Source organism: Pteropus vampyrus, unplaced genomic scaffold (genome assembly GCF_000151845.1).
Source record: "Pteropus vampyrus isolate Shadow unplaced genomic scaffold, Pvam_2.0 Scaffold205, whole genome shotgun sequence".
Taxonomy (NCBI): Eukaryota; Metazoa; Chordata; class Mammalia; order Chiroptera; family Pteropodidae; genus Pteropus; species Pteropus vampyrus.
Genome location: NW_011888986.1, coordinates 1,676,389 through 1,698,849, shown reverse-complemented (window position 1 = coordinate 1,698,849; position 22,461 = coordinate 1,676,389). Strand labels below are relative to the sequence as shown.

General features: G+C 44.7%; 2 protein-coding genes across 3 annotated transcripts in view; one reads left to right on the top strand and one right to left on the bottom strand.

Moving 5' to 3' along the window:
- Window positions 1-4,859, top strand: part of S1PR3 (sphingosine-1-phosphate receptor 3) — a 14,454-nt gene extending 9,595 nt beyond the window's left edge. For both annotated transcript variants that reach the window (XM_023537950.1, XM_011372372.2), the window contains one exon: window positions 673-4,859. In XM_023537950.1, the coding sequence (XP_023393718.1) occupies window positions 816-1,937 (1,122 nt within the window). In that variant the 5' untranslated portion in view covers window positions 673-815 and the 3' untranslated portion in view covers window positions 1,938-4,859. The remainder of the gene's footprint in view (window positions 1-672) is intronic.
- A 116-nt stretch (window positions 4,860-4,975) lies between these two features.
- The window catches only part of SHC3 (SHC adaptor protein 3), a 159,638-nt gene continuing 142,152 nt past the window's right edge, over window positions 4,976-22,461 (bottom strand). The window contains exon 12 of the mRNA XM_023537949.1: window positions 4,976-12,742. Within this exon, the coding sequence (XP_023393717.1) occupies window positions 12,614-12,742 (129 nt within the window). The 3' untranslated portion in view covers window positions 4,976-12,613. The remainder of the gene's footprint in view (window positions 12,743-22,461) is intronic.

Below are 22,461 nucleotides of genomic sequence, written 5' to 3'. Positions count from 1 at the left end.
GTTTGTATTCCTTCCTCTCCCAGCTCCACACTCAACTGCTCACTAGCAAAGTGCCTGCAGGGGGGCATAGATATTCTTACACAGTTCTTCCTTCGGTGACCACATGGTCCGGTCTCAGGGCTCTCTGCTTGGCAGACCTATTGGCCATCTGGATCTGGTTTCTGTGCTTGGCCCTGGTTGCAGGGGAGGCCGTCCGGGAAGTATGGGTTCATCCCATGATGTCATTCCAGAACTCACTAGAGAGCTTTCAGAAACCAGGTGGGCACCTTCCAGAGTCCATCCTATTTTTTTTTTTTGACTTGAGATGATCCTCAGTTGCTCTTGGTAACTGAAAATAATGGTTTACCAGCTCCCATGCCAAAGATGAGAATTAACAGTAAGTGCCTTGAGAGTTGCAGATGGTAGTTTTATTTGGTTCTGCACGTCAGGAATGAATGACTAATGATGGTGATGCCCCTGAGCCGAACTTCCCTCCACAGTACCTGCAGACACCAAATTGCCCCCAGGTCCTCAAGCACTTTGGGTCTTGGACTGTGTTGAGAGGCTCTCTCTGAGGCTGTAAAGACCAGTTGTCCAAGTACTTCAGCATTTTTTGTGCATTTCTCCAGCTTTGCTGCCACCTTCGCTCTTAGGTGGTATGACCTTATCACAACCTCCTTTATCTTTTTGCAGGAGCCCATTCTTCACACTCAAACTGGTATCTGGCAGGGATCATCACTGCTGAAGCCTGAGCCAGTCTTTATTTTTCCTGGAAATGGACGTTCCCAGGGCGCCCCCTGGTGGATTTGGAGCTGACCGTCCGTGAATTCCAAGTGATGGCCAGAGTCCTCACACCTCACCTCAGACCCTTCCCTGGGAATGAGACTCTGCACGAACATTACAACTACGTGGGCAAGCTGGCGGGCCGCGAGGGCAGCATCCTCACCACTGTGCTGTTCTTGGTCATCTGCAGCTTTATTGTCCTAGAGAACCTGATGGTTCTGATTGCTATCTGGAAAAACAATAAATTTCACAACCGCATGTACTTTTTCATTGGCAACCTGGCTCTCTGTGACCTGCTGGCTGGTGTTGCCTATAAGGTCAACATTCTGATGTCAGGCAAGAAGACACTGAGCCTGTCTCCAACAGTCTGGTTCCTGCGGGAAGGCAGCATGTTTGTGGCCCTTGGGGCATCTACCTGTAGCTTACTGGCCATCGCCATTGAGCGGCACTTGACCATGATCAAAATGAGACCATATGACGCCAACAAGAAGCACCGTGTCTTCCTTCTGATTGGGATGTGCTGGCTCATAGCATTCTCTCTGGGCGCCTTACCCATTCTGGGCTGGAACTGCCTGCACAACCTGCCCGACTGCTCTACCATCTTACCCCTCTATTCCAAAAAGTACATCGCATTCTGCATTAGCATCTTCATGGCCATTCTGGTGGCCATTGTGATCCTATACACGCGCATCTACTGCCTGGTAAAGTCCAGCAGCCGCAGGGTGGCCAGCCCCCAAAACTCGGAGCGATCCATGGCCCTTCTGCGGACCGTCGTGATCGTGGTGAGCGTGTTCATTGCCTGCTGGTCCCCGCTCTTCATCCTCTTCCTCGTGGATGTTGCCTGCAAAGCAAAGGAGTGCGCTGTCCTGTTCAAGGCCCAATGGTTCATTGTGTTGGCGGTGCTCAACTCCGCCATGAACCCCATCATCTACACTCTGGCCAGCAAGGAGATGCGGCGGGCCTTCTTCCGGCTGGCCTGCAACTGCCTGGACAGGGCACAAGGCACCCGTTCCTCACCCAACCAGCCCGCTCTCGATCCAAGCAGAAGCAAATCCAGTGGTAGCAACAACAGCAGCCCCTCCCCAAAGAGCAAGGAAGACATCCCCCAAACAGTCACCTCACCTTGCATAACTGACAAAAACAAAGCTTTGCAGAACGGGATCCTCTGCAAGTGAGGGCCTGGCCTCAAGGAGCATGGGATCCCTACATCTCTGTGGCAGAAGTGGCACCCAGGCAAGAGGCCATGTGCTTATTTATTGCTTATCTCATCATGGAGCTCTGCCAGAGCTGAGACTCGGGAAATCTATTTTGCCAACAGCCTGCCCAATGTAGCCATCTGTTAAGGCTGGGACCCAAGGACTTGCCAACCCATATCAGTGTAGACAGTGTGCCTTATTGTTTCAGGCTCCAGAGCTTTCCAAATGTACCAAGCTGCTGATGTCATCGTTGCCTTCCCCAGAATCCTACAGCTGCTCTCTGGTGTTCCTGGAGAGGGGAGGCCATGGGCCACACAATGTACAGTGTGTTTCCCAGGACATCGGGATGATGTTTGGGTAACCACACTGTACTGACTGTGCCAAGAATGGATGCTTGTGTATTCTGTCATTTCTATGCTACATTGCACTTGTATTTCAGATGTCTGCCATTGGCATGTGCATAAGCTGCAGTATGTGGCACAGTTATGTTAGCAGTAATCAAGTATGTTTTGACTGAACCACAAACTATAATATGGATGGGAACTAGGTAGACATGCCAGTTCCAGTCTCCTCAGACTGATGTGAAGTCTTGAGTTGAGCAGGTTTTGAATGCTAAAATTCTCAAAAATACCTTGTCTAAGGCTGGTTCCAGATGTGTGGGTCTGACCCCAAACAGCCCTGAGTCATGCCTGGGAGTAGGTCAGTGTCTGAAAAATCCTCACAAGAATGACCAAGTTCTGTAGGCATAGGTCCCCCAAGGAGCCCCCCCCTTCTTTTCTGTCATGTGTCCCTGCATAATTTTAAGCACACTCAAAATTAGCCAAATTACATGATTATTCTGGGGTTTCCACAGATCACAAAAAAGTCAGCCAAGGTCTTCCAGGAGCCTGTGCCCCAGACCAACTAAGAAATGAGCTCGCTTGGAAGAAGCAAGGACAAACCTCCAGCTCATTTCACCTTTCCAAAGTTGCCAGAAGTAGCTGTCAGTTAGCAGAAAATTTCCATTGAATTGGGAGAGGTTTCCAAGACCACTTTGATCCTATATTGAGTTCCATTCTGTATCAGGAAAGCACCCAGTCAGTAACCCCTCTGTTGCCACAGCTGAGGAGCGGGGAACCGTCAGCAATCTCACGGCTTCTGGAAAGCTGAACCTGACAGTCACTATTAGATCAGTTTAATTGTCAGGAGAGGAAATATGATGTGGTGGTTTGTTCATTCTTCAAAGAAACGTAAAGTGTGTGTAATCTTACTTTTCAACATAGGTCGACGCTGTATCACTCTGTTTACCTTATAATGGGATTACGCCAGAGGCATTTTTGTGCATTGTCTTCCCCAAGGGTTCTACATGAATACAAACTGATAAAAAGGAACACACACGTCTGTAGAGCTCCCATAAGCACACAGTGGATGTGTTGAGTTCTTTGTAAAAACAGAAACAAAACAACCTTCAAAAGGATTCTTACTTGGGAAAACTTCATATATGACACCCTTGAAGTTTTTAGGCTCAGTGATAATGTTGCCTGTAAAGACTAAAAGAGCAGTCTTAGCACGTTAACGTATTTGAAGAGAAATTAACTCCTGTTTACCTGATGAAAGTTCTTCTTATTGAGGAATAGTTCCGTGTATCCAGGGGGATCTCCATGTACTGACCAAAGATTCCTCATCTTTTTTACTGATGAGATAAATCCTGTTTGTAAGATGTTCATCAGTGGCATTTTTCTTTGCCTTCTTTACACTCCTGAAAAGAAGCTTGTTCTTTTATCAAGTAGCGTGAGAAAACCCAGGGTATTTCTAGGAATGGTAAGCATTAAGGTACTGGGTTAAGAAAAAAAATGCACCAGAGGGCCAAAATGTTGGGTATTGTACTTCACGTAGGTAGTGACATGGCTTTAGAACTTTATATCATAGTTCTCTGTTGCTCTGGGGGCCCTAGATCTCTGGCACTAATATTAATAACACTTTGTACCATAACCACAATGTCCCTGTGAGATAACACCAAACGTTCAAACAATCTGAATGAAAAATACTCCAAAAAAAAATTGTGTTATCTGATATGTGCAAAAAATAATCAACATTAATACCAATGTGTATATTCCTAACTAGCTAGCTGGAGATCATTTAGAAGTTGAGTGTTTCAAAGCCACAGAAAAGCTGTGCTTTAGATCTCATTCCGTTAGAAACCTTTACTATGTCCCATATATGTTTGTTAAAAAATAAAACCAAAAGCCTTTGTAAAAACCATTGTTGGAAGTCCATGTGGGGGTCGTGCATCTCCAGGCCACACCTGGTCGGGTACAAGATGGCAGCCAGCCCCTCACCTGGTACTAGTGTCTCTATAGGAATTAAACCACTCTTGGAACCCCGGTAATCTTTCCACCTATACTTCCCCACTGGCATATGTGGTGTTTGGTGAAGCCTGGTGGATTGGGGCTATTTCAGCAATGTCAGTGAGTTGGATTGTTTTGAGGATGGTCAACAGACTGCCTTTTGACAGGGTGACGATTGAGAGCCCTGGCAGTCAAGGTAGGGCTAGAGGAAATGCAATGCTTGGTTTTGTTCCATTTGTAACAGGAGAGAAGAGGCCAGAACTGGCCCTTTCCCCAGCTTTCTCCTTTATAAATGGTAGGTTTTGGTGTGGTGTGTGTGTGTGTGTGTGTGTGTGTGTGTGTGTCCGTGTCCCCATTCTGTGCCCTACAGAGAAAGAGGCTGGCATTTGGCATGACTAATCTGGTGGTGACAGTCATGAAGAAATCTCCCCAGCACAACCAAGGACCAAACCTTCTGCCTCCTGTGATTCTGCCCAAGGCCCACTTGGTAGAGGTTAACAGAAGTCCCCTCAGGAATGCTTCTGCCCAGCAGCCATTTACATTTACACCCTCGGCTGACAGGCAGGGCTTTGCTGTGACTGTGCTTTAAGAAGTCTCCTGGAGAATGACAGACTATCCGCTTTCTCTGGAAAGGTTTCAACCTCCCCTCCTCTCTTTTGAGTCAAAACAATATCCACAATCCAAATGAAAGACTTTTCACAATATTCTTTATTGCCCACAGACTTATACTGACAGTCATTTAAACAATGGACAATTTAGAAAACAGCTGTTATCTCAACCTTTGAGCCATGGTGATTCTGCGCTGGTAAAGAGCTTTTCACAGAACTGTAACAAGGTGTATTTTATAGAAAACTTCTAATTAAATTACCAAGTCCATGCTTTTAAATTGTGTTTATGAGTGCAAAACCTCAACACCCAAATGTTTTAGTATCTAAGTGAAATATCAAAGAGTTTGCTACATAATCAGAAATGCGCATACCACTATTCTGAAAATGAAGGCACAGTTTCCGATAACCAATGATAAGAAGTGCAGCATTGCCTGCATGGTGATAACCTCCTTCCTGGGCCAGAGTGATGACAGCTGGGGATGCCCCTCCGCTTGGCTATCCCAGAAGCACAAGGACATGCCAGGTGTGTCATCAAAGGCTCTCAACTAGAAACCACATCATTTCCTAAAGGAATGAAGTGGATTCACTGAAGGTGAGGAAATTTAAGCCAATCCCCTTCACCCACTGTATTGTCAAACCTCCCAAATGTTGGCCAAATAACTAAGGTGTTACCATTTTTCATAAAGCAGAGATTAGAAAACTTTGAAATCAGCTTTGTATTTCCACTCCTCAGGGATGTCCAAAGGCCCATTCCGTTACAATATCAAAGTAGAAAGTGGTGAATTGGCAATAAACCCATATAGAGACCTTTACAATAATTCTTTTTTGTTTCACAAAAGTTAATGAAAAAACAAACACAAAATTTTCAAATAATATTTATCAATGTGTATAATTTGTCACCCAAATGCTTTTTAAAAAAGTGATATTCTATTATTACACATTAAACTTATACAGAGGTTTCTCCTAATCCTTAGATTTAAAGATCAAATATTTAATTCTTGTTTAAATCTGAATACAAAGAACATTCACGTACTTAATTTTATAGTATTTATTCCAGAACAAGTTATATTCAAAGGTCAAGTGAACAGCGAACATTCCATTTGCAATCAACACATAGTTGTTACAAGGTAATTGTGTTTAAGGATGGATTTGCCCATTGATTTCTGCTTTGTTAATTGTCCCTCGAATTGGTGGTTAGAAAATCTGGTTGTGATGAAATGTCCCAGGTGAGCATGAATGAATTACCTCAAATCTCAGGACCATGGCGTGCACTCTCATGTGCAAATTTTCCTACCTGCAGCATACAACAAGACGGAAACTTAAACTTTGAGATTTCATTTCCCACACGAGACTGGCTCTTCCAGCCCCCTGGAGGGAGCCCAGTGTGTTTGGAGCCTAAGGGATTCATTTATTCAGACACACCTGTGAACGCAGGAAAGAGAAGTGACAAGAGCAGCCTCACTGCCACCTCCAGCCTCCCCGCTAACACCATCCATTTTGCCCGCAGAGGGTGTCCTGCCTCCTCCTAGGCCTTCTGCCTTGTCTGCCTGCACTAGCACACTCGTCCCATCCGCCCTCCAGTTTGCAAAGCCTTCAGATTCCTCAGACCCACTCAGGAGCCTCAGCCTCCACAGTCTTGCCGAACTTAGCCACAACACTGTGGAGCTTGTCACGCCAATGCCGTGTGTGTTTGCTTCCCACTGGATTACACCCACAGGCAGGAAGAACCCTCGTTCACGTCTCTATTCCAGGGACCCAGCACAGTGCCTGCCGAATGTGACTAATATAGAGATGAGGCCAAGAGAAGGCTGGTGAGAAACACTAACAAGCGGTACCGTGTTTGCAGCTGCACCAGAGAGGACAATGCTCACACCCTTCCCCTATCCCCATCTCGACCCTGGGCACACTGTGATGGGGACAGCCTCTGCCACACTGGACTCTTCTCATCCTTGCTGGCCTCCCACACACATACCACACACTGCTGGATGAACACAGGATGTAGGTCCGGACTTGATTAGTATGCCCCCCCTCTTTTTACTTTATCCTCCTCCACTCTACCATCCTCTCCTTTCCTCATCTTCCCTTGCTAGCCTCATCCCTTGCGTCTTTCTATCATTTCCCAAAGTGGACCCCCATGGTTCTCCAGTTGTCTGTGGATGTCAGGACACATCAGTCTTCAAACTCTTAACATTTGCCTAACCTTCTAGTTGTCATTGTTAGTTAAAATATCAAAACCCAGGGAGGAGTCCCGAGGTACAAATCACACAGCCATACTTCATGTGCACACATACGGTGAGACACACATCCATTGTAATCAATGCAGGTACAGGTATGTGTGTTTACACACATACAGACAGAGATGCACGTCTGTTGTAATCAGTGTAGGTACATGTATGTATGTATGTATGTGTGTATGTATGTATGTATGTATGTACACACACACACACACACACACACACACACACATATGAGACTGACATTCACAAGTCCTGGTATAAAGTTGCAATTTTTCTGGCTGCTATAAAATGTGCCAGTTTTAAAACTGCATTATGTTGCTTGCAAACTTATAAATATGTATAAACTCCATTATAAATAAATTGTAGCTGGCGGATGGCATTTTATCTTCCAGCAATGATTACATGAAGTTATAAATGTTTGTTAATCCTCACTTTTAAACTCACAGCATGGGCCTGGGGTCTATGGCACGAACTGGTATGAAAATATAATCATAGAAGAGGGAGTCATCAGTGTGAGGGCTGGCGACTCACACTTGATAGTGGTTCTCAAAGTCTAGACTGCCCACCAGCATCACTCGCAATTTATCAGAAATACAAATTCTCGGGCCCATCCAGACTTCTCTAGTCAGGAACTCTGGGGAGGGCCCCCATGGCTCTGATGCCTGCCTTCTCCCCTAAGCCTGCTTAGCCCAAGCCTGCTTAGTCCTCTCTGCCCAAAGACTCCCCAGCTTGGGAAGTATGCATAAGTGTGTACAGCACTGGCCTGGACAGCCTTCGCTGCTGGGTTGGGTGGGTAAATGCCCAGCTCCTGCCCCGGTGGGTCAGATCTGACGTGTGTTCAGCCCTACCTCCCGCAGTCCCCAGCGAGATTAGTTATCCAAATCCTGGTGACTTGCCTGATCATATTCGCCTCATCAGCTTCCTTTCCTGCCCCACATACACGCAGATCCTCTCTCAGTGTCTGCTTCTGAAGGACCCCAGACTATACGAAGGGATAGAAACACTTGCTCATCATCCGTGTGAGTGATTCACGGTTTTATGCATTTTGAGGAAAGGATGATTAAGTGCAAAGCTAAGGAGAGAAGAACTACTTGCTATTTCCATTGAGGAGAGCTTTAGGCACAAGTCCTAAAGGACCGTACTAAGTCCTACTCTCTGTCCTACATTCGGCCACTGACCACCCTCTGGCAAGTCACCTGGCTCCAGTTTCCTCACTGAAAAACAGTTTCCTCCAGCTGCATTATCCCTCGACTCTCTCTTGCTCATTGTCCTCTGTGGAGCAGCAACAGTACCAGGTTTGCAACACGTTCCAGTAAAGTAGTTTTTCAACTTCTCTTTCTCAGGACCAATTTCAGAAGTTTCACTACAGAACCAGAGTATAATTCTGAAACCCAAGGCCAAGATTTGTCTGCATCCCATAGTTACTTATTTGCAGTCTGTCCACAATTCTCCTTCCTATTTCCAGTCAGGTGGTCACCATTCACAGGAAGGCAGGTGTGGCATCTGTACACACTTGGCCAATGAGATAGAAATGATGCAGTTTTGTGTGAAGCATCTAAGGAAACAATTGTCCTTCGTGCTTACACATATTCGCCACCCGCACAGACCACACAGTGGGGACTGCACACCCCTGTGACGCAGGTGGTGAGCCACAGCTCAGAGAAATCCAGCAACTAGCACCAGGCCACATGGCTTTGTGTGTGCCAGAGCAGAGGCTGGACAGAGGTGTCCACCACTGCTGACACTGCCCAGGGAGCCTATGATCCAAGGAAACGTGTGACTGGCCCTCATATGGTGACTGATTCAGGGAAATAAGGTGACTGGCCCTCATATGGTGACTGGCCCTCATATGGTGACTGATTCAGGGAAATAGGAACATTAGTTTTAAAGCCTTACTTATATAAAGGAGCCATCCAGGCATCCGAATCTACCTGAAGAGAAAACTCCACTTCAGGAGTATGGGCTTCTTTAGGAGCCCCAGAAAGCCATGGAGTTAGGAGACATGTGTTGGCAGTGTCCCTGAGCCCAGGGGTCCTTTTGGGGACCACACAAAGTGTTGCTCTGTCCTCTTTCCTTCCCCCAGGCATGCCCTTCCTTCCACAGGCCTTTTCCTTCTCACATAGCATGTCATTTTCTGTTCTCATTAGAAATTATCAGTAGTGTTCTTCTCCACCAGGAGACCCTCAGGACACCATATATACTGTAATTGCGTCTTTGTCCAATTACCCCAACAGCTGAGACAACCTTAAACAGAATCATTGCTCAAATGAAACATGAGGACTGGTCCTTTGGCCTCTCAAATAAAAAAAAGGCCAGAAGTGGTAGCTTAAGCACAGGATATAGACCGGGAGTTGTTGTCCTGATGCCTGTTTATCAGGCTGTTCACTGAGCCGTTCAGGGTCTCCTTGGTAGTCAAGCTTCAAAACTGACTTAAAATAGGGTTGAACGGCCTCATAAGAGGCTCCACAGGCTCTCAGCAGGACCAGAATGTCATTTGAAACATAGCTAATTCAAACAGGATGGTGCAAGTAGAATGGACGGTAGATAGGGGCCTCCAGTGCCACTCAACAGGGCCATTTTAGGATTGCTAGACCCGCTCTGCACTCACAGCCTGGGTCGAGCAGACAGGGACCCGTGAGAGGGGCAGCAACCCTGGAGCATTCCGTGGGCCCAGGTGGCTTTGTAGGGGCGCAGCATACATCCCCCGGCAGTCGGAGGCCTTGGAGCACTCGGCCTAGTGCTGCTCTGCCAGCCTCTTCACTTCAAGAGCCCAGCCCTGCCCAGGCAGAGACACAGTTGGAGAAACTGTGGGAGGAAGGCCCCAATCTGGCCAGAGAGGAGGCCCCGTCACTTCTGCCTCCAAATCCTGACCTTAAAGCTCAGCAGAGCTCGAGAAACACAGGGTGAGTGGAGCAGCTCTCCTGCCTGCCAACTGCGTGGCCTCCGGAGCCTCAGTTTCCCTGTCTATGATTGAGGCTCACAGTGATGCTCCTCACTTGGAGCTTGAAGGAAGAGATGAGATGACTCATGTTTGCTCTCATATGATTCACAAATGGAGGGAACAAAGATAAGAAAACCACTGCCATCTGCTGTCTCGAATCTGCTCCAAGAGCTACAAAGTGCCAATTTTTCCCAGTGGCTCTTTTCCACTGTAAACAATCTTATAATCTGAGCTTAAAGAATGAATTTTTTGAATTAATATGGAAACAAAATTTTATCCTCCTAACACTTGTAATTTTCTAAATTGATTCTTATGCAAAAAATCATGATCTATATCACTTATCACCATTAAGATAAATACTGACTTCAAAGCAGATTGCTACTCAAACTGCAGGTCACCATTTCTTATGTTCCCAAGAGGAAAAATAGGGCAGGTCAAATATTCAGGTGCTCACAGCTCTTAACTCTCTTTTTCTGCCTGCTCTTGCCCCTTCACATTGGAATTTTGGCCTTACAAGTGGGGCATGTAAGACTGTGGAAGGAAAAGCCATTTTATCTGTTTTTATATGTATGTACACCCACACACAGAGAAGTCAGATGTTTCTGTGTGTCTGTGGGGCTGCAGGCCTCCAAGAGATGAGTTGGGGCAGTTCTCACAGCCACTGCGAAGTCTGCAGGGCAGGAGGTGGAGCCAGCTGCTTCCCTGAACCCCATTCAACTCCATTGCTTCTAGATAACTTGGAGCAAGGTATCCACGCTGCCCCTAAAACCAGAACCATTCCAGGAAGCAGCAGGATGGTCCAGATTAGTTCCAAACCACTGCAGAACATTCTAGAAGATCGAAGCCACTGTCACCTTGGATTCACTGGACCCTCTCAAAGAGCAAAAACTCCAAAGAAGGCTATTTACGAAGTCGTGGACCTGCCCCGATCCTTCTTCGCCCGTCAGCTCTATCCCACTCCCCCATCCTGGCCACTCCGCCAAAAGTAGAAATGGTGTTCTCACACTCAGCATTAGAACGTTGCAGAATTAGCACTCATTAGAATTTTAAAAATCTATCTTTAAATCCTCATTCCTGAAACATCAGAGTTATTACTATCCAACTCCAAGTGTGTGTGGAGCATCTTTCTGTTGCACTGATCACAGGGGTGCGTATGCTATAGGATATCACTGGGAAAGAAGCCAGTATTGCAGCACTGGTGAGAAGGTGCCAACACACAAATGAATCTTTCAATCTTTTAAAAGACAACATCTGTTAAACCACAAAGTAATCTCAACTCACATAAATTTTAAAAGTCACAAACACTGTCAACTTCCCAACACCAAATGACCTAGCAGGAATCACAGTGTTTTATCTCAAAAAAAGGAGCCAACACTCAGCATTACATGGGGCACACACACTTTTCATGGAGCAATTGGGAAACTTGTAGGAGAGACAACCAGTCACTTTACCCACTAATTGCCCCAGAAGCAGAAACTCATATTGATTCTCAAAACTGTAGGCAAAGTTCAACTCAGGGGGAAGGACTGATGCCAATGTCTCCAGGACAGAACTCTGAGCATACATGTTCTTACTGTCTTCAGCACAACTCATACAGATGCTTTTTCTTCTCTCCTGAATATAAGAGAGGAGGCAATTTTACTGACAGCTAAAATCTGTCAGTCTGAAATCAACTGGTCGGCCAGAAAGACATGCAAACCAAGACTTTGCCCTAATTACCTCTCCACACTTGCTCATTTTGTCAACGTACAGAAAAAAACAAGGCAAGCACTTGCCAGTCAAGATATTCATTAGGGAGGCTCATTTGGTGCCATATTTGGCACTAAAATGAATCCCCAAGAACCCCTGGACAACCAGGGTCAAGGCAGACAGCATTCCTATGCTCAGCATGATGCAAAACAGCTGGAGGGATGCCTGCTCCTTAGTGAAACTGCAGAATCCACCCGATGCTCAACACCCCATGCACACAGGTGTAATGCCAACAGCCCAGGAAGCATCTCAGAAAAGGAGGGACAGTCATCAGAACCAGCACATCAGAGTGCTTTACGTGCAGAGGTAGGCCTCTTTGGGTAGCATCTTACCTGATTCTATTACAGTCTCACTACTGATACTACTGCTTGCCTCTGCTCTCCACATTGTGCTTATTAGGTAAACTGCGGGTAAAGCCTTACAGGTGGACTTTCCCAGTGGAATGGGTCAGTTGAATTAGATTTTTGCCCAGACAACTACAGTCGAACTTTTTTTCGTTAAAAACATACAGCACAGAACATCAGTCTTACATCTTTCTTAGTCTTAAAAAATAGAAATATAAAGAGATTATTTGTACAGGATGTATAGGTATGTACACCTTTACTATGCACATGAGAAATCAGAACAAGTTTGTGAAACCTGCACTTTACAGAAGCCTTCCTCCTGGGGCTTTGGAACAAGGCTCTGAGCCTGCGGGCAGCTGCCTGAATTCCCGTAGCCCAATACCCATCTACTGGGAAGAACCGAGTCCTCTTGATGACAGGTGCAGTGTCAAGAAAGGGCAGCTGGCTGGTCACAGGTTCCTCTCTACCGGCTGCTGGAGGCAGAGCTCACTTCCAGCGGAGACGATGGGTAAGCTATTCTCCAGATGGTGGTTGATGAGGTGGCTGATGCTGTCAAAGATCCTGTCCTTTGTCCGGATCTGTGAGGGAAACAGAGGGAAAATTAGTATGACCCACAGGCAGAAAATAAGAACACGCTCTGTTTAGTGTCAGCCAGACTACTTGAACTGGAGAGGCACTTCCTGAGGGTCTGGAGCCTCCCTACACTTTCAGAGATGGTGTCTCCAGTGTCCCTGGTCACTGTCACTGGCCAGTCAATTCAGTCTGCTCATCTGTCGACCCCTCCAGGACTGAGCCACAGTATCCCCACCTTCAGCAACCAGGAACTATGATGAGCTCCCCTGCCTCCTGCCAGCCTTCTCTCCTGCTCCCTCCTGCCCTCATAGGCTCTATCCCAGAAACTCCTGTCTAGCCATTATGCACCACCCACTGGGATCTGCAGGCTCTCATGGCCTTGTCACCTGCAGGCCTTTGCACTGACTGTCCCTAGAGGCCACCTCCACCCCAAAAATGAGACGACACACTTCCTGTGAAGACCACATTTGAAGAAGGCAGTATGACACCTGGCCAGGAGCAATCTTCAAGTGTTCTCTGGACACAGCCCTCTAGGTCCTGCTCCTCTGAGATGGAGTGAGAGATGGGGCAGGAAGCAAGCACCTGGCTATACCCATTCACCCTCCAGGCCCTTAGATGGCCTTCACAATGGGTCCAGGATGCCTGGGTACCTCGATCTCTCCAACCTTATTGTTGAAAACCCATCCTTCCTTTGGGGCAACCAGCTATCCCCCAATCCTCCCTCAGGGACTGCAAGGGCAGATCTATTCTCCTATTCACTTGTGCTAATATTCTTCTTTCCCCAAATTCTTAATCTCACCCCCACTCCCTTCCTTAATGTAGCCACTCTTGTCTCTCTCCCTCCATCATCCCATCAATGGGACATCTATCTCTGGGCCTTCAGCCCCAGATCTCACTTCCACTCCAAATCTAAACTCTAGGTGTGCATATCAGAAACTCCTGCCTGGCAATCTGTTCTGGTCTCTATCAATTAGTGGCCAAAAGCAACAGCTCAAATTTTGAAATTAGGATGTTTTCCTCTCCTGGGATCCAATTCTAAGGCAAGGCTCCCTCCCCACCCATCTCTGTAAGTACCAGTGGGGAAGAGGTCTCCCAGGTCACAGGGTCCCCTGACTCTTGGGCGTTAAGCCTCAGTGATGATGTAATCTGATGGACACATTCAGGTAGAAATCTTTTTGTAGGATTTGTCGGCATCTTTCCATTGAGGCTGCTTATTCTTCCTGGAGCTCTTTAGAATTCCCAGCCTAGAAAGAGGCCCCTGGGTGATGTGGGCAATCTACTTCCTTGAAAGCCAGGGGCACCAAGGAGCTGAGCTGGAGACTAGTATTGTTAGCATATTGCCTTGACATTGACTCCTTATTCCCACTTCTTAATGATTAACACTCATTTAAATCTAGGACAGTAGAGGTGGACAAGGAAGTGTCTGGGACAGTGGTCTCAACCTGGACTCATGTCAGAATCACTTTAGTAACCCCACACCCAGACCAACTTCATCAGGAGCTCATGATGAGGCCCAGGAACCACTGTATTTTATGCTTGTTCCTTGATTCTAACATGCTACCCAAGCCGAGGATTACTGGTCAGTGTTTTGGGAGTATATAGACTGGCCAACATAAACAGACACATAAACGAAGTCACGCAGAAGAGATAAGTCATATAAATTTACTGCCTAAAGAAATAGGTCAGTTCAGTTCATTTCCATAAATATTTGTTAAAACTTGGGTCTGGCTTCTGCCCAGAGAACTTGCAACCCACAGAGCTATCTGTATGGACCCACCTGCCATATGCTAGAAATACCAGTGGCTAATTTAAAACACTCAGCAGCCCAGACACACCTAGAACAAACTTCTCCAGACACCTAAAAGGATTCTGCTACAGCTATGACACATGGAATGTTACCCCCAAACAACTGTGTGAGGCTGCATAGCAAAGAGGAAATAAACATGAAGATGAAATCTTCATCTTCAGGCTATGGGAGACTAGACTAAAATATGCATATATAGGGAAAGAAGAAAGATATTAAATCAATAACCTAAGCTTCCACCCTAAGAAACTAGAAAAAGAAGAGCAAATTAAGTCCAAAGTAAGTGGAATGAGAGAAATAATAAAAATTAGAGCAGAAATCAATGAAAGTGAAATGGGAAATCGACAGAGAAAAATCGATGATCTCTCAATCCTGTTCTTTGAAGAGATCAATAAAATTCAATGAGACTTTAACCGGGCAAACTAAGAAAAAAAGAAAGAATACAAATTACTAATATCAGAAATGAAAATAAAAGGGTCTTGCTATAGATCTCCTGGATATTAAAAGAATAATAAAGAAAAATTATAAACAACTCTATGCTACAAGTTTGATAACTTAGATAAAATGGACTAGTTCCTTGAAAGACACAATTTGCCAAAGCTCTTAAAAGAAGAAACAGACAATCTGAATAAGCCCATACCAATTAAAGAAATCGAATCAATAAGTAATAATCTTCTAACACAGAAAACGGCAGACGCAGATGGTTTCACTGGTGAATTCTACATTTAAAGAAAAAATTGTACTGCATCTCTACAATTCCACTTAGAAGATAGAAGCAGAAGGAATACTTCCTAACTCATTCTGTGAGGCCATCATTACTCTAATATCAAAAGCAGAAATAGACAATAAAGGAAAAGAAAACTATAGGCCAATACCTTTGTGAACATAGATGCAAAAATCCTCAACAAAATATTAGCAAATTGAACCCAACAAGACATAGAAAGAATTACACATGACCAAATAGGGTTTATCCCAAGTATGTGAGGCTGGTTCAACATTTGAAAATCAATTAATGTAGTGCATCACATCAATAGGCTAAAGACAAAAAGTTACATGATCATATCAATAGATACAGGAAAAAAAAGCATTTGATAAAATTCAATACTAATTCATTATAAAAACTTTTAGTAAACTAGAAATAGAGGGGAAATTCCTCCACTTGATGAAGGATAACTACAAAAATCCTACCATGAACATCCTACTTGATGAGAAACTTGATGCTTTCTCACTGCGATCAGAAACAAGGCAAGGATGTCCCATCTCATTACTTATTTTCAGCATCATAGTGAAAGTCTTACCTAATGTGATAAGACAAGAAAAAGAAATAAAAGGTAGGCTGATTGGGAAGGAAGAAATAAAACTGTCTTTGTTCACAGATGATATAATTGTCTATGAGGAAAACCCAAAAGAATTAGCAAAACAAAAAAAAATCTCCTAGAACTAATAAGTGATTGTAGTGAGGTTGCAGGATACAAGGTTAATATACAAAAGTCAATTGCTTTCTGATATACAAACAATGAACAAGTAGAATTTGAAATTAAAAATAAAATAACCTTTATATTAGCACCCAGAAAGTGAAATACTTAGGTATAAATCTAACTAAATATGTGCACAATTACATAAGGAAAATTACAAAATTTTGATTAAAAAAATCAAAAAAAATAAATAAGTAGAGAGATGTCCTATGTTCATGAATAGGAAGACTCAATATTATCAAGATGTCAGTTCTTCCAAATTTGATCTAGAGATTCAATGTAATCCCAATCAAAATCCTTGCAAGTTATTTTGTGTATATTGACAAAATGATTTTGAAGTTTATATGGAGAGTTAAAGACCAAGCTTAGGCAATTTAACATTGAAGGAGAAGAACAAAATTGGGGCACTATCTGCCTTCAAGACTTAATAAAGCCACAGTAATCAAGACAATGTGGTACTGGCAAAGTAATAGGCAAATAGATTAATGGAACAAAATATAGATCCCAGAAATAGACCCTCACAAATATAGTCAACTGACCTTTGACAAAGGAGCAAAGACAACACAATGGAGAAAAGATTGACTTTTCTTGGTGCTAGAACAACTGGACGTAACATGCAAAAAAATGAATCTAGACACAGACCTTATGCTCTTCATAAAAATTAACTCAAAATGGATGATAGACCTAACTGTAAAACATAAAGCTATAAAACTCCTACAAGATAACATAGGAAAAAATCTAGATGACTATAGGTTTAGTGATGACTTTTTAGATATGACATCAAGTACACAATCCATAAAATAAATAATTAATAGACTGGACTTTATTAAAATTAAAAACTTCTGCTCTACAAATGACACTGTCAAGAGAATGAAACGACAAGCTACAGACTGGGAGAAAACATCTGCAAAAGACACATCTGATAAAGGATTGTTATCCAAAATAGACAATGAACTCTTAGAACCAACAAGAAGAAAACAAACAACTAGATTTTAAAAATGGGTCAAAACCTTAACAGACAACTCAGCCAAGAAGATCTAGTGAGGGCAAATAAGCACATGAAAAGATGCTCCACATGATATGTCATTATGGGAAATGCAAATTAAAGCAATGACGGACCACTACATACCTACTAGAATGGCCAAACTCCAGAACACTGAGAACAACAAATGCTGGTGAAGATGTGGAGCAATGGGAACTCTCATTCATTGCCAGTGGGAATTCAAAATGGTACAGACACTTTGGAAGACAGTTTGATGATTTTTTGCAAAACTAAACCTACTCCTATCATATGATGTAGCAATCATGCTCCTTGCTATTTTACTCAAAGTAGTTGAAAACTTACATCCACATAGAAACATCCACATGGATGTTTATAGTAGCTTCAATCATCATCGCCAAAACTTGGAAGCAAAGAAGATGTCCTTCAGTAGACGAATGGTAAGTAAACTGTGGTACATCCAGACAATGGAATATTATTCAGTGCTAAGAAGAAATGAGCTATGAAGCCATGAAAATCAAGGAAGTACCTTAAATGCACATTACTAAGAGAAAGAAACCAACGTGAAAAGTCTACATATTACATGATTCTAACCATATGACATTCTGGAAAAAGCAAAACCATGGAGACAGTAAAAAGATCAGTGGTTTCAAAGGTAAGGGGAATGTACAGGCAGAGCAGAGAGGATGATTTTTAGGGCAGTGAAACTATTTTGTAGAATACAATAACGGTGGCTGTATGTCATACATTTTTCTAAACCCATGGAATGTACAACGCCAAGAATGATTCTGAGGTAAACTATGGACTCTGGGTGATGATGATGACATGTCAGTGCATAAGTTCATCAGTTGTAACAAATGTACTCTCTGGTGGGGGTGTGGATAATGAGGGAGGCTGCACATCAGTGGAGGCAGGGGGTATGTGGGAAATCTCTATCTTCCTCTTAATTTTGCTCTGAATAGAAAACTTCTCTAAAAAATAAAGTCTACTTTTAAAAATTAATAGACTAAATATTCAAATTGATAGCATTGGGTCAGATGAGGCTTTTAGGAAGAGTAGCTGGTGAGACAGGGTAAAAGTTTCATGAAGCATAGAAGGCAACATCTCCTAATTTTAAATAAGGCCAATTTGGGGTCTCCGAAATTATTTATAGTAAAGAATTTCTATTCCGGTTTGATTTTTGTAAACAATTATTGCTAAACATGTGTTACCTTTTTAAGGCAGAGACCTTCAATGTCCCATACAGCAGCTTAATGAAAAGTATATCTCTTCCTCAGGCAGGGACTGAAATGCACTCTAGGCTCCATAGGTTGTGTGGTCAGCAGGCATCACCCCCAGTGTCCACAAGGGGGAGGTAGAGGGTAGGGGTGGAAGGTGGTAGTTCAACCTCAGGATGTCAGTTTTTGGAGCAGACGGTGCAGGGTTGGGGCTTGGAGAGCACAGAAGAAACCAAGAGAAGCCTGAGCTTCCCGCACTCCACTCCTGCCCCCGCCTCCCCGCCCCCCCACACATCGATTCTGGACTTTCTGCCATCGAAGTATGGACATCTGTCAGACAGGACACCAGGTACCTGGGTTTTGCTTTGCAGTCTGGGCTCTCTACCTTGGTGAGCACTTGGAGTGCCCAAAGGTGGAAGAACAAAGTGGGGCACAAGAGCATCGCGAGTATGTGGTGAGGTTTAGGGTAGTGCAGGGGGCTGGTTATCTAGAGGGGTAGAGGAAAGGAAGCTGAGCTGTAGGCCTGGTTAAATCACGCACAGTCACCTTACATGTGAGCTTCAATTCTCTCCCAGACGTGGGGCAGCTGGACCAGCCCTTCTGGAACTCTAATGTTCAGTAGGGGCGAGTTTGTAACTTTTTGTTCAAATCGTTCAGAAATTGCAACAAACAACAAATCTGCCTCCAAGATGACATTTTAGGAACTCTGCAGCTGGTTAGAATGTAGTATCTCCAAATGCAGCACTCTCGGCCCAGGAAAACTTCTCCCAGGCCTCTGTGAGGCCTTCAGCGTAAGTCGCTCTTCAGAAAAGGAGAAAATCCTAATTCAGTTGCTAAAGTAGGAAGGCTGGGACCACTGCACTCAATATGTCTCCAAAGCTGTCGGCCCCAGCAGTGTCCTCAGTGACCGAAAGCCACTCCAAATGCACTCATGGAGTGAGAGGCCCTGGCCCAGGACACTGACCCAGGGAGAACAGTCATCCTGCCAAGCTAACGTGATACCTTTCTAACAATTCATGAACACAAAGAATTGCGAAATGAAGCACAGGGCGACATGAGCAGTGGCTCTCCCGAAGGCCTGACTGGGCCCCGAGGCCCAGTGGAGACTAGATGCTCACTTGCCTTAGGCCCTCACAGGTGAGGCATGGCCATCCCCTGGCAGGGTGGAAGTGTGTGCCTCCGACGCCCTCTTGTGGCCAGCAGAACACAGCAGTGGGGAATTTGAAATGGGAGCTGGAGGATTCCTTCAGGATTGTCTGGTGTTGCCCTCCCTAAACATGGAATGGTCCTGTAACTAAAGCTCCAAAATGTATAGCCCAGGAACGAGGTGGAAAGAGGAAAGTCCAGAACACACCAGGGGCCCTGCCTTGCTCCAGGGGCTGTGAGAAGCTGTACTAGGAGACCATCCTTCTCACTTGATGACAAGGCAATGGGGTCACATGATTTGCCCAAGGCCAAAGATGATAGTGACTGAACTGGCACAGTAATTTCTATTGAACAAATTTGTACTAAAAGGCACAAAGCCAATGATGGAGATCAAGAGGTCACCCAGCAATCTGCTTATCTGGGACCTCCACCCCTGCTCCATGTACCTGCAGGTGGCCGAGCTATGATCTTGCAGAATCTTTGTCCCTGGCCAGAGCCAGCCAAAGCCAGCCAAGAACTCAAAGCTTCAGGCTCTGCTCAAGCACCTTGACCTTCTTCCCAAAGTTCCAGAAGCCTGGAAGAAGATGCTATGGGTCTCTCCTGCCCCACTGCACACCCAGGCATGGGCTATACAATGGGGAATGCTCCATCTACTCATAGCATGCTTCATGTCCTGGTCATGGTTGTCTGAGGCCTGGAGGGTTTTCCCAGGCAAATGATAGCTTGGAGAGAGTTTGTCCACTCTCTGTAGTGGGGAGGGCAGGCATTGGCTTTCTTAATGTGGTGCAAACTGCAAAGAAGAGCATTCAGCCCAGGGACTCAGATGCCTACTCTGATCTACAGCATGAGAACTGAGCAGCCACAGGGTCAGGAGCCAGGAATAAATTCAGAGGCTAGCTTAATAGGGCTTATCATTAAAGTATCTGATACTTTGAGTTGCTGACAATATTTTTAATCATTTCAGAAAGAGCATGAAAATAGAAGAGAATTAGATCCCAAAGGTAAAAGTGTAGAGACAAGCTCAGTGAGAAAGAATATTGCTCCGGGCCTCTGGAAGGACTGGTCTTACTGGGGATCAAGAATACCTGGGACTGAGAAACAGCTCAAAAGTGCTAAGAAAGTAAACTAAGTAACAAATTGGAAGTGTATTCTGACTTTTCAATTGTACCAGTGAGGCTATAACAATGTCACTTTGTCTATTCTCTGACACAGCCTCCAGAAATCCAGAGTGGGATAGGGGAGGTGGAAATCCTTCTTCGTTATTTTTCCTTTTGCTGTCTATTCTTATCTACCTCTTGGAAATTCAGTAGGAATTAATTTTTTCAAAATTTAGTCATACAGGCTCTTAGATCATCCACTTTTGTGTGTAAGTGGTTGTGTAAAGCAGAATAGAATCAGAAGATAATGCCACGGATGAGAAACACGAGGTGCTGGTGTCTGAGAAACACCACTGGCCAAGAAATCACAAGTCTGGGTTTGAATCCTATCTCTACTGCTAGTTGCTGTGTTAATTTGACTAGTTACCTAACCTATCCATCATTGATTTTAGAAGGATGTGTTGACTAGACCGTGATTCCCAACTCGAGTAGCCTCGGATCCTCCTGGAAATTAGTGGAAGCACAGATTGCCAGACACCCTCTGACTCTACCCCAAGGTTCTGACTCAGCAGGTCTGGGGTGGGGCCTGAAAATTTGCATTTATAACGGATTCCAGTAATGTTGATGTTGCTAGACAGGAAACTACCCCCAAGCTGAGAACTGTTTGACTAGAAGACTGGCTGAAAGCTCTATTGGTCTAATTTGTATTATTAACTAGGCGGTGACAGTTGTTTATCCAGTATCCAAACAGAAACAGGGCCTCTCAGGATGCTCCACTAAATGGAAATTAGCTTGGGAGTCCCAAGACACCCTATCTCTCCTCACCAGCTCAACAAACAAGTAGTACCCTGTGCACTTTGTTCAGTACTGTCAGTCCTGCCCCTGAACCCCCTGAGAAGCATCTAGGGCAGTGACAAGAAAGAAGGCAGTTTTGAGCACCTGGATTCACATCCTTGCCTGCCGCCTCTTAACAGTGCCCCTTGGGATAATTTGCTGGCCTCTCTGAGACTCCCTTTCCCTGTAAAATGGTGACAACATAGCTCTACTTCATAAGATTCTCCTCAGGAGTGAATAATTGATATATGCGTAGTACTTAGCACAGTGCATGGCCCCCAGGAAGTGCCTGGCCCTAGTAAATGAATGGCCCCTGATAAATAAGTGCATGACCCCCAGTAAGTGCCCAGCCCCAGGAGGAACCCAACCCCTAGTAAGTGTGTAGTAAACGTTTGCTGTTTTTCGTACCATACTAATCAGTTTAAATTTACCCAAAAGAGATTTGAAGCAGGGAGAGACATTAGTGGAGCCTCTTGTTGGCAGTAGGGGTAGGGGTGGGGGAGGTAGGCACAGACAATGTGGGTAGTTGGGGAAGGAGGACACTTTTGCAGATATTTAGGGATGTGGTCAGTCATCAAATGTGGAGTGTGAGAGGGAGGTGCTGGTGTCTGAGGCTTGGTGACTGGACAAGTGGTGCGAAGGAATCCAGGTGGCAGGTGAGGCGAGGAGGTAGAAACGATGTGACGATGTCTTTTACCTAAGATATGGTACACTCAAGTTGCCTAGGAAACATTTAAGTGGAGTTGGCCAGTGAACGTTTAAGTAGAGTTGCCCTGTAGGCAGTTAGAAATACTGTTTAAAGATTGTGCATTAAACTGCACACTCAATCAATGACAAAATGATTACATCTGGCCCCTTCCAAAAGGTCATACTGGAATAGGCAAAGCCCTCAGAGATGTCTCCTGATTAAAACTCTGGCTCTAATGGTAATGTAGGGAAGAGGCAAGAAAATTAGAATGTTAATCAAACCACATTCAGAGACTGCAATATGCTGATTAGCCCTGCAGCCAGGCCAGGAGGAAACCTTCAGAACAAAGGAAGATTTCTACTGGGATTACTAAGGAACCATTCGCCACACCTGTGAAGGGGTAACAGGAACCAAGAGATTCATTCCCTATGGCTAAAACCATGGGGGACCTAAGGATTAAAAG